This window comes from Pecten maximus, chromosome 12 (genome assembly GCF_902652985.1).
Source record: "Pecten maximus chromosome 12, xPecMax1.1, whole genome shotgun sequence".
NCBI classification, from domain to species: Eukaryota; Metazoa; Mollusca; class Bivalvia; order Pectinida; family Pectinidae; genus Pecten; species Pecten maximus.
In genome coordinates this window covers 1715804-1731623 of record NC_047026.1, presented here as the reverse complement: position 1 = coordinate 1731623, position 15820 = coordinate 1715804, and the positions used below count along the sequence as shown (strand labels likewise).

The 15820-nt window shown below is 38.1% G+C and overlaps 1 protein-coding gene across 1 annotated transcript in view; it reads left to right on the top strand.

The window, feature by feature from the left end:
- The window catches only part of LOC117339259 (ionotropic receptor 25a-like), a 31927-nt gene extending 16151 nt beyond the window's left edge, over positions 1–15776 (top strand). Inside the window, exons 6-15 of the mRNA XM_033900741.1 lie at positions 5814–5936; positions 6840–7007; positions 7648–7767; positions 8394–8492; positions 9057–9248; positions 10577–10919; positions 11522–11771; positions 12354–12538; positions 12989–13121; positions 13381–15776. Coding sequence (XP_033756632.1) covers positions 5814–5936; positions 6840–7007; positions 7648–7767; positions 8394–8492; positions 9057–9248; positions 10577–10919; positions 11522–11771; positions 12354–12538; positions 12989–13121; positions 13381–13834 — 2067 coding nt within the window. The 3' untranslated portion in view covers positions 13835–15776. The remainder of the gene's footprint in view (positions 1–5813; positions 5937–6839; positions 7008–7647; positions 7768–8393; positions 8493–9056; positions 9249–10576; positions 10920–11521; positions 11772–12353; positions 12539–12988; positions 13122–13380) is intronic.
- The last annotated feature ends 44 nt before the right edge of the window (positions 15777–15820 follow it).

Sequence of the window (15820 nt, the reverse complement as noted above, 5' to 3'; positions counted from 1 at the left end):
ATAAACTCGTCTTCAACATATACTTGCGTCAACCAGCCATTTCCCCCATGACACGTTGATGTGGAGATGTACATATTAAATGTCACGTGGATCTGTATCCAAACAATTATAGTAATACATCCACCAGCGATGAGGTCTCTCAAGACGTATATTATTTATAAACCTTTCCATACACCAATTCAACCGTATCAATTGAACTCATCGGACCTCATAGCAGTACATTCTCTTTGTTTTTTCAATTGTCAAATTTCTTTTCAGTTTTCTTTCATGTTAGTGAAAATTTCTATTAATCATTAAAGTTCCATTGTTGTAGAGTGTTTTATTATACAACATTTCACTTTGTTTTTTACATCTGTCAAATTTCTATTAACTATTCCATTATGGTTTTAAAATTTTCTATTAATCGTTAAATTTTCATTGTTGTAGATTGTCATATTGTATTAGATTTCGCTTTGAACATTCCAGATAAGCTCTGGAAAAAAGGATCGCATGCTTCAAAATGATGTGGTCGAGAATTAGTTATAACCGAGTATTCCACGATCCCAATATTAGTCATAAACTGAGTATTCTCCGCGCTGTGTATCTGAACTGTCCAGTGTTCACATGTCATGGTGTTGTGTCCAGTGTCACATGTCAGGGTGTTGTGTCCAGTGTCACATGTCAGGGTGTTGTGTCCAGTGTCACATGTCAGGGTGTTGTGTCCAGTGTCACATGTCAGGGTGTTGTGGCCAGTGTCACATGTCAGGGTGTTGTGTCCAGTGTCATATGTCAGGGTGTTGTGTCCAGTGGTCACATGTCAGGGTGTTGTGTCCAGTGTCACATGTCAGGGTGTTGTGTCACATGTCAGGGTGTTGTGGCCAGTGTCACATGTCAGGGTGTTGTGTCCAGTGTCACATGTCAGGGTGTTGTGGCCAGTGTCACATGTCAGGGTGTTGTGTCCAGTGTTCATATGTCAGGGTGTTGTGTCCAGTGTCACATGTCAGGGTGTTGTGTCCAGTGCTCACATGTCAGGGTGTTGTGTCCAGTGTCACATGTCAGGGTGTTGTGTCCAGTGTCACATGTCAGGGTGTTGTGTCACATGTCAGGGTGTTGTGTCCAGTGTCACATGTCAGGGTGTTGTGTCCAGTGTCACATGTCAGGGTGTTATGTTACATGTCAGGGTGTTGTGTCCAGTGTCACATGTCAGGGTGTTGTGTCACATGTCAGGGTGTTGTGTCCAGTGTCACATGTCAGGGTGTTGTGTCACATGTCAGGGTGTTGTGTCCAGTGTCACATGTCAGGGTGTTGTGTCCAGTGTCACATGTCAGGGTGTTGTGTCCAGTGTTCACATGTCAGGGTGTTGTGTCCAGTGTCACATGTCAGGGTGTTGTGTCCAGTGTTCACATGTCAGGGTGTTGTGTCCAGTGTCACATGTCAGGGTGTTGTGTCACATGTCAGGGTGTTGTGTCCAGTGTCACATGTCAGGGTGTTGTGTCCAGTGTCACATGTCAGGGTGTTGTGTCCAGTGTCACATGTCAGGGTGTTGTGTCCAGTGTCACATGTCAGGGTGTTGTGTCACATGTCAGGGTGTTGTGTCCAGTGTCACATGTCAGGGTGTTGTGTCCAGTGTCACATGTCAGGGTGTTGTGTCCAGTGTTCACATGTCAGGGTGTTGTGTCCAGTGTCACATGTCAGGGTGTTGTGTCCAGTGTTCACATGTCAGGGTGTTGTGTCCAGTGTCACATGTCAGGGTGTTGTGTCACATGTCAGGGTGTTGTGTCCAGTGTCACATGTCAGGGTGTTGTGTCCAGTGTCACATGTCAGGGTGTTGTGTCACATGTCAGGGTGTTGTGTCACATGTCAGGGTGTTGTGTCACATGTCAGGATGTTGTGTTACATGTCAGGGTGTTGTGTCACATGTCAGGGTGTTGTGTCCAGTGTCACATGTCAGAGTGTTGTGTCACATGTCAGGGTGTTGTGTCCAGTGTCACATGTCAGGGTGTTGTGTCACATGTCAGGGTGTTGTGTCCAGTGTCACATGTCAGGGTGTTGTGTCAAGTGTTCATATGTCAGGGTGTTGTGTCTAGTGTCACATGTCAGGGTGTTGTGTCCAGTGTTCACATGTCAGGGTGTTGTGTCGAGTGCCACATGCCAGGGTGTTGTGTCTAGTGTTCACATGTCAGGGTGTTGTGTCCAGTGTCACATGTCAGGGTGTTGTGTCACATGTCAGGGTGTTGTGTACAGTGTCACATGTCAGGGTGTTGTGTCCAGTGTCACATGTCAGGGTGTTGTGTCCAGTGCTCATATGTCAGGGTGTTGTGTCCAGTGTCACATGTCAGGGTGTTGTGTCCAGTGTCACATGTCAGGATGTTGTGTCACATGTCAGGGTGTTGTGTCCAGTGTCACATGTCAGGGTGTTGTGTCCAGTGTCACATGTCAGGGTGTTGTGTCCGGTGTCACATGTCAGGGTGTTGTGTCCAGTGTCACATGTCAGGTTGTTGTGTCCAGTGTCACATGTCAGGGTGTTGTGTCACATGTCAGGGTGTTGTGTCCAGTGTCACATGTCAGGGTGTTGTGTCCAGTGTTCACATGTCAGGGTGTTGTGTCCAGTGTCACATGTCAGGATGTTGTGTCCCGTGTCACATGTCAGGGTGTTGTGTCACATGTCAGGGTGTTGTGTCCAGTGTCACATGTCAGGGTGTTGTGTCCAGTGTCACATGTCAGGGTGTTGTGTCCAGTGTTCACATGTCAGGGTGTTGTGTCCAGTGTCACATGTCAGGGTGTTGTGTCACATGTCAGGGTGTTGTGTCCAGTGTCACATGTCAGGGTGTTGTGTCCAGTGTCACATGTCAGGGTGTTGTGTCACATGTCAGGGTGTTGTGTCCAGTGTCACATGTCAGGGTGTTGTGTCCAGTGTTCACATGTCAGGGTGTTGTGTCCAGTGTCACATGTCAGGGTGTTGTGTCCAGTGTCACATGCCAGGGTGTTGTGTCCAGTGTTCACATGTCAGGGTGTTGTGTCCAGTGTCACATGTCAGGGTGTTGTGTCACATGTCAGGGTGTTGTGTCCAGTGTCACATGTCAGGGTGTTGTGTCCAGTGTCACATGTCAGGGTGTTGTGTCCAGTGTTCACATGTCAGGTTGTTGTGTCACATGTCAGGTTGTTGTGTCACATGTCAGGGTGTTGTGTCACATGTCAGGATGTTGTGTTACATGTCAGGGTGTTGTGTCACATGTCAGGGTGTTGTGTCACATGTCAGGGTGTTGTGTCCAGTGTGACATGTCAGGGTGTTGTGTCCAGTGTGACATGTCAGGGTGTTGTGTCACATGTCAGAGTGTTGTGTCCAGTGTCACATGTCAGGGTGTTGTGTGACATGTCAGGGTGTTGTGTCCAGTGTGACATGTCAGGGTGTTGTGTGACATGTCAGGGTGTTGTGTGACATGTCAGGGTGTTGTGTCACATGTCAGGGTGTTGTGTCCAGTGTCACATGTCAGGGTGTTGTGTCCAGTGTCACATGTCAGGGTGTTGTGTCACATGTCAGGGTGTTGTGTCCAGTGTCACATGTCAGGGTGTTGTGTCCAGTGTCACATGTCAGGGTGTTGTGTCACATGTCAGGGTGTTGTGTCACATGTCAGGGTGTTGTGTCCAGTGTGACATGTCAGGGTGTTGTGTCCAGTGTGACATGTCAGGGTGTTGTGTCCAGTGTGACATGTCAGGGTGTTGTGTCACATGTCAGGGTGTTGTGTCACATGTCAGGATGTTGTGTCACATGTCAGGGTGTTGTGTCACATGTCAGGGTGTTGTGTCACATGTCAGAATGTTACTGTATTTATTCCACTTCAGTTGACCCGTACCGAGGGGGATTCAGGTCATACTTCCACTCACATTGAATGAATGCCAACAGTACATGAACAAATATGAGCTGATGTGAATACCCTGGATTGGAGATTATTGTTTGTATTTACTTTGTTTGTTATCACGCCAGAATGTAAACAATGTCTCTATAGAGACACTTTATCTGGCTTACCGGGGTGTACAAATGTCTCTATAGACAAACTATGTCTCACCGAGGTGTACAAATGTCCTAAAGACAAACTATGTCTCACCGAGGTGTACAAATGTCCTATAGAGACACACTATCTGGCTTACCGAGGTGTACAAATGTCTCTATAGACAAACTATGTCTCACCGAGGTGTACAAATGTCTCTATAGACAAACTATGTCTCACCGAGGTGTACAAATGTCTCTATAGACAAACTATGTCTCACCGAGGTGTACAAATGTCTCTATAGACAAACTATGTCTCACCGAGGTGTACAAATGTCTCTATAGACAAACTATGTCTCACCGAGGTGTACAAATGTCTCTATAGACAAACTATGTCTCACCGAGGTGTATAAATGTCTCTATAGACAAATTATGTCTCACCGAGGTGTACAAATGTCTCTATAGACAAACTATGTCTCACCGAGGTGTACAAATGTCCTATAGAGACACACTATCTGGCTTACCGGGGTGTACAAATGTCTCTATAGACAAACTATGTCTCACCGATGTGTACAGATGTCTCTATAGACAAACTATGTCTCACCGAGGTGTACAAATGTCTCTATAGACAAACTATGTCTCACCGAGGTGTACAAATGTCTCTATAGACAAACTATGTCTCACCGAGGTGTACAAATGTCTCTATAGACAAACTATGTCTCACCGAGGTGTACAAATGTCTCTATAGACAAACTATGTCTCACCGAGGTGTACAAATGTCTCTATAGACAAACTATGTCTCACCGAGGTGTACAAATGTCCTATAGAGACACACTATGTCTCATCGAGGTGTACAAATGTCTCTATAGACAAACTATGTCTCACCGGGGTGTACAAATGTCCTATAGAGACACTTTATCTGGCTTACCGAGGTGTACAAATGTCTCTATAGACAAACTATGTCTCACCGAGGTGTACAGATGTCTCTATAGACAAACTATGTCTCACCGAGGTGAACAAATGTCTCTATAGACAAACTATGTCTCACCGAGGTGTACAAATGTCCTATCGACACACTATCTGGCTTACCGGGGTGTACAAACGTCTCTATAAACAAACTATGTCTCACCGATGTGTACAAATGTCTCTATAGACAAACTATGTCTCACCGAGGTGTACAAATGGCCTATAGAGACACACTATCTGGCTTACCGGGGTGTACAAATGTCTCTATAGACAAACTATGTCTCACCGAGGTGTACAAATGGCCTATAGAGAGAGTCAACCAGCCTCACCGGAATCTATACAATGTTTCTATAGAAACACCCTACCTGTCTCATCGTACTCTTTGACCTGTTTGCCTACAATATCCTTTCTCTGAGCAATGTCCCAGCTTAGTGTAACAATTCCTTTACTAAGCCTCTGATTCCACATACACCTATCAAAATAAACTAAATGTCTAAATCCCTCGTCAATACAAAGATCCAGTTAATCGTCCCATACGATATTTGGACGGTCAGACGGCGCAGTGATATCACACTCGCCTTCCAATCAGGCGTGAAAAGGTAGGTGGGTCACATGACCCACCACGTGGGTTTCCCCCGGGTACTCCAGTTTCCTTCCACAGTAGGATCCCCGGACAGAAGAATGATTAGTATCGATTGTATCGCAATTTTCATAAATAAGGTTTTATGTTTTCTGTCGCTCCTAACCGCTCTCTATAAAGATATCCATCATATCTTCCCATAGAAAACTAAATATCTATCATATTCTCTACTCCTTACAGAGATCGAGCCTATCTTCCCATATCAATCTAAATATCTCTCATATTTTCTACTTATTACAGAGATCCAGTCTCAACTGTTATAAGTGTAAAACCGGAAGTGTCATACGGATCAATGGCCAGCATAATTTTGAGAAGTGGGCACACTATATCCAGGCCATCGGAAATAACCTGCAAAACATTGAGGTAATTTTCACAAAGTATTTAATTGTATTTTACGAGTACCAATCCGTCAATTCGCTGACATTCAGTATCTTATTGGTAATAATTGGCTATTTTGTAGATTAAAAACAACGTAAAATTCTAAAAATAATTTCTTCATGTGTCCCTATTATAAAGAGAATCGTACCAAAATGGACATTTTATGGAAAACAACCGTATCTCATACTGTTGGAAAGAAAAAAAAATTGATAAATTATGAATTAAATAAAAATTGCATAGAACATTCATTTAGACCATTGCTTAGAGGTCGGAGACATGTGTATATTTCAAGATTTCTATTCATAACGTCACGATAACTTTGGCTTTTAGTTCGAAAAATAAGCGTCTTCATAACACTAGCTTGTAAAAATGAACCTACACCATATATATTTTTTTACTTTTAATATAAAAGCTTCATACATTCACGTCAGTCTCCTGACACCTTTTGAGCTCTTTACAATGGAGATAGTTACTAAATCATTAAGCGTTATGGAATACGGAACTGATGTAGAGGGATCAATACCAATTCAATGACAAACTGTTTTCGATGTATGTATTTTCCCCAGCAAGTCACTAATAAATTGTCGACATTTTTAGCTCACTATGTTTGAGGGAGAATTAAATTATTTTCTAAGAGAAACTTTAAAAGTATTTTTGACAGATCATGAAACTTTCAACAATCGCAAAATACTTTCTTGTAATTTTTTTTTTAATAATTTATTGACATGCACATTGTACAGAACATAAGATATTTTTAAGCATCGACAAATCACTTCGAAGTTTGTTTTTGTTATTGACAGGCATATTATACTGGTGTGGTTCTGAGAAAGATTTTCCATTTTGCTAGCTGGATTATTTAGCTTACTATGACTTCGTTTATTTTGCAAGCTGGACAATGTGTTTTACTATGACTTTCAAATGCTGCTTGGCGAGGTTCTGAAGAGAATAGAGCCGGCAGAAACAGTGTCTGTACCGAAAGATGATTGCTACAACATCGGCAACTCCACAGACGCAATGTACCAGCAGAGCAAGCGAATTATCGCTGCCTTCAAAGAGGTGCTTATTATTATATGTAATAACAAAAAACACAAGACTTTGCCGCAAGGCCTTTCTGCCCTCTCAGGCTTCTTCAGGCGCCTGAAGAAGCCTGAGAGGGCAGAAAGGCCTTGCGGCAAAGTCTTGTTTTTCATTATTTCTTATACATTCATCTTCGTAAGGACAGATTTCTTTTACTTATATATATTGCTAATTTGATAAAAATCTAATTAATTTGTTGCTATTGTACTCTGCTACTTCAGAAGTTACTGTTAGATATTCTGTTATTACATTTTTTAGCAAAATCTACCGGGGCAGCTTTAAGTTCTTCCATTGTTTGTAAGCAGTGCTTTGATTTGTTAAATCAGAAAAAGTAAACATAGTGAAAAATCTCAATTTTATAGAATTAGTAATTTTTTATTTCACTGATAAAAATGTAATTAACAGTGTTCACTAGACACTTCAGGTGTTGCTTAATATTTTCTGAAGTACAGTATATATCTCATTTCGAATTTTGTAACGCGTGGAAATAATAATGGCCAACGTGGGCATTAGTATTTACTGTGTTATTAAACCGTTAATATTAGAAGCCTGTCTTCATAAACAATGTCTTTGTGGATTGATACTCATATTTGATTATATTTTTATTAAACATTTTTAGATAACTAGAGACGGTTTGTACGGCGAGATAGCCTTCGCCAATGGTTCGCTTCGACAGAAGTTGGTGTTAACCCTCCAGCGCGTGACGTTCAGGGACGGACAGTCCCAGGGAGGCACGCCGGTAACAAATATCGGAATTCAAACGATTACCGAAAATATTCGGGGAAAACAAACTCAGCTTACCTGAATGTTTAGCTTTTAGATTTAAGAGTTAAGATCACCATTGCAAAATACGCTTTCAAATTACAAGGGAAATAATGAAAATCAGGTAAATAACAACAAAACCTATGTTTTTGTTGTTTGTTTGTTTTTTTTTGTTTTTTTTGTTTTTGTTTTTTTTTTGTTTTTTTGTTTTTTTGGGGGGTGGGGGGGGGGGGGGGCAAACAAAACACATGGATACTGAGAAATATCAGTCAATATAGTATATGGTACCGAAAGCCTGGTGCTTAATGATATTGTGTGAGTATTGATTTTTCAAAAAAACATTTTAAAATAAACAATAAAACATTCATCATTGAAGATTTCCTTTTGTCATGAATCTCCTGGAACCATCTAATAGACATTCACGTGTCCATGAATTAGTTTCTTAGGTAGAAAAAACGGTGTGTTACCTACTACATTTCGAGTACAGTAATAAAATTTTCATTCATCGTGTTCCATATTTTGTGTGAAAATATGGGAACAAGTGTGAGGACGGAAGGGGAAATATCAAAAAAATCTGACTTGATATTGTTTTTACATTACAAGCTTGGTAACTGGACAGAGTCTAACGGCCTTGTACTGAAAGTGAAGTCTCTTATTGAGAGTCAGACAAAGCGAACCCTCAGAGTCGTCATCGCAGGAAAGGTAAACATTTATTATATTTTTATTTAAGTTTTTAATTTTCATTTATATATCATAGAGAAGTCAGAAGGAAATAGATAAAAAAAATTACAACATCATTACAATTACTCTATCATTAAAATTATAACATCATTAAAATTACTACATCATTAAAATCATTACATCATTAAAATTACTGTATCATTAAAATTACTACCTACTTTTAACATTGACAAATGAGTCTCCAGGGCTATTAAGTGGCTACGTAGGTAAATACATGTACATATATTTTTAATGAATCCGAATCCCGAAGAGCTTTGCTTCTCCTTTATAATAGAAAAGTTATCTTTTGTTAGTGTGTTGTTTATGTAAGCAATTGTATTGCTCCAGAATTGACACAGACGATGTTTAATGAGATACTCGAACGATGAAGATATATTCGCGGTTTTTGGGGGTTTTTTGTGTGTTTTTTTAAGATGTTAGTACGTTTGATAAACTAAAATAATTAATGTTAATTAACCTTCAGTAAATATTGTTATCTTACCTTTTTGACACCTTAACCTAAGATATTTTGTTTTTTACCTGTAGTACCCACCGTTTGTGTACGAGAATAAAAACAGTAGTGACACCAAGTACACTGGCTACTGCCTGGACCTGCTCAACAGGATCGCCAAAATTGTCGGCTTCGATTACACCATTTACGAGGCTCCTGATGGGCTAATAGGAGCTATGGCCGACGATGGTACTTGGAATGGGGTCATAAATGAACTCATCCAAAAGGTAGGGGACATAATCTAAGATCAAATCAGGACCTCAATCTAAGATCAAATCAGTACCTCAATCTAAGATCAAATTAGGACCTTAATCTACGATCAAACCAGGAATCTAAGATCAAACTAGAACCTTGATCTAAGATCAAAGCAGTACCTTAATCTAAGATCAAATCATGATCTTAATCTAAGATCAAATCATGACTTTAATCTAAGATCAAATCATGACCTTAATCTAAGATCAAATCAGTACCTCAATCTAAGATCAAATCAGGACCTTAATCTAACATCAAACCAGGAATCTAAGATCAAATCATGACCTTAATCTAAGATCAAATCATGACTTTAATCTAAGATCAAATTAGGACCTTACTTTCCGTGAAAGTTACCGATTATAGGTAGACTATATTGTTACATGTTATCATATAAAACAATCGTTTACGGGACTTTAGGTATTACAGCTCTATAAAATGTATGTGACGTCACGCTATTGTCAGAAGTTGATCGCCACTAGATAGATGTTTAACATTGACAATATATTTGCCTGCATGCTTCTCAGTGTCTATTTCAAATTTTATCTAACACTAACTAGTTATTGAGAAATAAACAGTTGCACCCACTTTTATTTCCGATTCGGAAACGGTTGAAATTGTAAATATAAGAACTTAATAAATGTTGAAAGCGGTTTGTTTCAAAGGAATTTATTAAACTTTGAAAAAGGTACGATTCAAAAGACTTTAATAAACGTCGCTGAACTAATGCAACTTAGTATGAGAACCCGTGTTATATTCCCTACAACTTACTTTTTTAATTTCTTTGTAAACTGTTAAACCCTTTGGTTTTCCATTACACTAAATTATATTTTAAATTCCTCGTCATCTTTATACACACGTAATCATATTTATGTCTTAAATACAATCTGTATGGACTTAATGGAAATAATACAACGTCCAAACTTGACGAAATCAATTGAAGTATGGAGTTAGTGCACCGACCCTTCTATGCCTAAACATTTATTTAGACTTACAAAATGTATTTTGATTCCCATTATTTATAAACGTTTTGCCCTTAGCATCACAAACGAATTTCGTTTTGAAAGGTCTTAAAGTCAAAATGTGGATGGCCTATTTAAAAGGGGGATAGGTATTTTTGTGCCTTTCCATATCCATGACGTCACATCATTTTCATTTTATGACATCACAATTTATTTTTGATTGCTACAGCCAATGAAAACTTCTACGGGGTATATTACACTAGTGACATATGCAAAACTATTGCATGGTCGAATTCACTAGATAATAGACCTGCTATGTGATCAATATTTGTGTTTTTTCACAGAGAGCCGATATAGCTGTAGGACCTATATCAGTTATGGCGGAGCGAGAAAACGTGGTCGACTTTACAGTTCCGTATTACGATTTAGTGGGACTTACCATCCTCATGAAGAAACCGAAATTTGAATACTTCCTGTTTAAATTCCTGATAGTACTTCATCCCCAGGTGTGGCTCTGTATCATCGCGGCCTACTTTCTCTTTAGTGTCCTCTTGTGTGCTTTTGATAAACTCAGTCCATTCAGTTACCAGAACAATTTAAAGTTGTGGAAAGGCCACGGACCGGAACCCCGGATATTCACGTTAAAGGAAGGTGTCTGGTTTTGCATGATGTCCCTTACACCACAAGGTAAGTCTGTATTTAGAAAGTGTCACATTTCCATAAGAATTATTTGAACGGACATGCACACGATTGCAGATAAATACCATTCCTAGAAGAACATATGCCAGTGCTTTTCCAAGTTGTTTGTTACATAAAGAAATTATATGATATGAGAAGAGCTACTAATGAAATTTTTTATTGTAGGTAAAATAGAGAGAAAAACGTGAAAATTAACATTTTATCATAATATGCATCAAACAGGAAACATGCTAATGACATCATTTTATTGTGACGTTAAAATATCACAATCAAATGTTACTGTATTGTTATTATTAGTGTTTCTACTTTCTCAATCGGTATTTTCGAAAACAGAGTAAAATCTGGAAAACAGATACACTGAAAATAAAACTAATTAAGAAAAATATGACAATTAGAATTTCCGCGAAAATGTATCTTTTTCACCTCAAATTTTGATAAAGCCGCAAAAATTTAAACCAACGAAAAATATTGCTCCCAATAGTCTTTAGATTGATAATGGATATGTTACTCAAATAACTGTTTTGTTTATGCAACATAAAATGTATTAACTTTCATGTTTCATGTTTTAATGTTTTAACTTCTTGTCATAGGTGGTGGTGAGGCTCCACGTGCGTTGTCAGGACGATTGATAGCTGCCACCTGGTGGCTGTTTGGGTTTATCATCATCGCGACGTATACTGCCAACTTAGCGGCACATCTTACAGTATCCCGGATGGAGACGTTGATCAAATCTCTGGATGACCTTTCTGCTCAATACAAGGTCAAGTATGGACCACGGAACGGAAGTGCTGCTATGGTTTATTTCAAACGGATGGCAGAAATTGAGGAACGTTTCTACAGGTGAGATGGAGGTAGCGGGGATATGGACAGGCATCTTGCTGGTTTAAGATACTCTTATACTGAAACTGCAGTCAAAATGACAATTTGAACGATACAATTTATCTTTCAACTAAAATCAACAATGAATCCGTATGATATATATACCTACCCTCAACTCACTTTTCTTTCGTTTAAACAGTATTTCATGACCAAAATATTTACAACATATGGGTCATTATATACAACAATTCAAGTTCAGGGATCTGGCAACAAGAGTACGCTCTTATTTGAAGCCGTCACATTGACAAATATGCTATACAAATTAGTTTACTGATATAATAGCAATTATAATAAATGTTAAGATCAAATAACAAGACCGACTATGATCACCACTTTTGCATATAATCCTGATTTAATTACCATAAAATAATATATGAACATAAACTTCTAAAATAAAAACGGAAACAATATTATTTGTGATAACACCAAGGCTGGTTTAAAGATTAAAATAAAAACGCGTAACCCTCCTGTCTGTATAATAAATATTTACTGAGGTAAAGCTTCTGAAGCCATAAATGTATGATACAAATTATGTGAATTCAGTATATGGAAGCAGATGAGTCTGAACGACAGCCTGGACGCCGTGGAGCGCGCCAAACTAGCTGTGTGGGACTATCCAGTCAGCAACAAGTATACGAAGCTTTGGGAGACGATGAAAGGGCATGGCTTTTCCAACACACTCGAGGAATCCATCGAACAAGTCATGTCAGGGGAATATGCTTATATAGGTAAATCAATACCTATGTACAGTGAAATTCAGGTTTAAATTATCAAACGTCTGTATATGAGAAGAACTACGAAATATAATTTGGCTCGAGTGCTACAGTGCTATTACGACTTCAAATTTCAGATTCCTTACTTAGGAATGTCTTTTGACATGATGTTGAATTCTCTCATCTTTGGAGCAATGTTAAAAAGGCAACCTATGCGATGCGATTTTTTTTCACCAGTTTCAAAATTGTTTACATATATCTCCGTTGTCAGTACACAGTTAATTATCGCTAATGATGTTGACAATTCATCAAATAGCAGGATATACATATTAATTACCTAGGTGTTCAAAACATAAGTAAGAAATGCAAGTTACATTTCTTGGTAAAAAATATCAATCTAGATATCATCCTAATCATGATAGAAGACATTTATTTAAACGAGAGTTTGTATGATTTGTTTACAAGGTGACGCGGCAGAGAACAAATACCAGACGCTGACAAACTGTGAAGTGGAGGCGGTGGGGGAGGAGTTTAGTCGGAAACCTTTCGCCTTTGCTGTACAGGACGGTTCACCTCTCCGGAGCGAGATCAGTAACGCGTAGGATATTTTTTCTGTTTTGATAAAATGTAGCGGCCATAAGTCTTTGACATAGGACGTAGGAAGCAAATGATGTTTATGTATTACTACTATGTTACTGATCAGCTGACTTTATGGTTCAGTTATTAGTAGAATAATTTCAGTTAAATGATACTCTTCTAATATTTCTTAGATAGTTTTTGCTGACGGGATATGTATTTTTTATTTATTTCTTTATTCATTTCGATTTCTGATTTACTGCAACATGTTATTTTTGCAGAATTTTACAATTGTTGAATGAACGCTTCCTGGAAATGCTGAAGGCACGATGGTGGACGGACAATCCCGAAAAGATCGAATGTCCAAATATTGAAGATGAGAGTGAAGGTATCAGCATCAAAAATATTGGTGGCGTGTTCCTTGTGATTGCCGTGGGAACGGGCCTCGCTCTCATCTGTTTGGCCTTCGAATTCTATTTATATCGATACAAACCGAAACTTGAAGCCAAGCGATATGGAGTTGCTAAGAAACAGTCGCGCGCCGAACTGGTCACAAATGGCGTGAATGGTTCGTCTACTGTCGCCAGGAATAGAACGTCTAACGGTACATTAACGACTACCATTTCTAACGGTGAGACGTCCCTCTGGCCTGATATAACATTAGACTACATAAAACTGAAACAAATGGTAATTCGACATATTTTGCAGAAAGAATGTGATTGTGAGTATATATGAACAACTAGAAAACTTCAAAAAAATAAAAATAAAAAAAGTAGAGAGAGAGAGAGAGAGAGAGAGAGAGAGAGAGAGAGAGAGAGAGAGAGAGAGAGAGAGAGAGAGAGAGACATTGTAGTATATTTTAGTACAGCCTTGATGCTATTGGACAAAAAGAACCCTTATTCTTCCATGAATTGTTGATGTTGTTAATATCATTTTGCTTACATATCTAGATAAAAGCAAATGACCTGCACATTAATACAGAAAATATCACTACTTCAAAATCGCATCGCGTCATCACTTTTTACAGCGTTACTATGTCAGAATATGGTGACGTCATCATTTCATCTTTCGTTCAATGTGTCATTTGTGATAGCATAATCCAATGATCTCAATATTACAAAGCGAATATTAATGGAAATTTAAGTGTGGAGAAATTCGGTGTGATTTACGAAGAGACATCTGTCTACATCACGCAGAGCTGATTTGTTCTTAATGTATATTTTCTTGTGCAAAAACATTCCACTTTATTAAGTCCCGACCTGTAAATGCTTGTTTACAATGATTTAAAGAACAATGGATGTTCATGCTGCTTACTTAGTTGTGAGAAAGCAATCTTATCTCGGACTGTCGCTCTAGATCTGTTAACGGAGAAACAGGTGTATCATGGATGGGTTATGCATTTTCTCCGATGAATTTGATTGGAGAAATTACTGGTCACGTGATAGCTCATGTTTGTAACGCAACATTTTATGAATGTTGAAATGAATAAAGCAGAACGATTAACCTAACCTGATTGGGAATATTGACACCGTTATTACAATAGAGTTAAACATTGTAAAATGTGTATCATTCATTGTATACTCATATAATAATAACATTATTCGGGCTCTTCAGGTCTCTGATGACAATCATCTGTATATTTCCCTGAACTAGTCACATATGTAAATAGGTCTGTAGCTCTGTCGTCTGATGTTGTATAAATTTCGGGACATACGGTTGACATGATGTCGTAGTGTAACTATAATTAGGATTGAAACCTAATGATGCAGATCTGTATTTTGAAACAAATTCTTTAATTGATTTATTAAATGGTTTCATTAATCAGGAATCTTATCTAGTATTTAAACGGAATGAACTTAGTTTCACTTCTTACATAGACAAGTAAATAACTCCGCCATCTTGAAATCAGAATGAGGAGAGCATTGCACGAAGTTGTCATTGTAAACACGAACTTTGTTTCTGTTTCTTTTCAATTCATTAATTGTCAAATATAATTAAGATAGAAAAAAAGTCAAATATGCAAATCACCTGTAGATCATCATACATGATATAAATATTATATGTGTAGGTAATCTGTGTAAGTGTCAAGGTTCTTTATGATGTTGATTTCTAGGTGCTACATCTCCGACTAAAATAATTAAGATAAACTGAAAATAAACTTAAGTTGGTGTATATCTTATACATTGCTGAAGTTACATATTTAATTAGATTATCACACAAACATTTTTTTCTATCTTTTTAATTAAAACGAATAAATAATTAATTGCATTCCGCATAAATTTTGTCTGCCTCGATATTTAGTATGTATCTTTCGGTCTGATAGGCGCTCATTTTAGGGTACTATTTTTTATCGATTTACTTTATTTATTTATTTATTTGTAAATTATATTTCTATACGGTGTATGCCAATTGATGTATTTGTATGATATACAGTTAAACAGTGTCTGTGGTGTAGCATCTTTATTTCATTCCCCTGGTGTTAAAATGTCTTCATATTCGTCCATATTTTCATAATATATACTAGCTATACGATTTGCATTTACATGAAATGACACTTTTACATTTGCCAGTTTCATTTTCACAGGTAGAAAATAAAAATGTGTACTTATTACTTATTGTTATCACCATATGTAAAACTTCTTATCTAAAAATGTAAATAAAACCCTTCTTTGACTGTTTTCCTGTTTTGTGGTTTTATGCGACATTGTTTCATACGATATT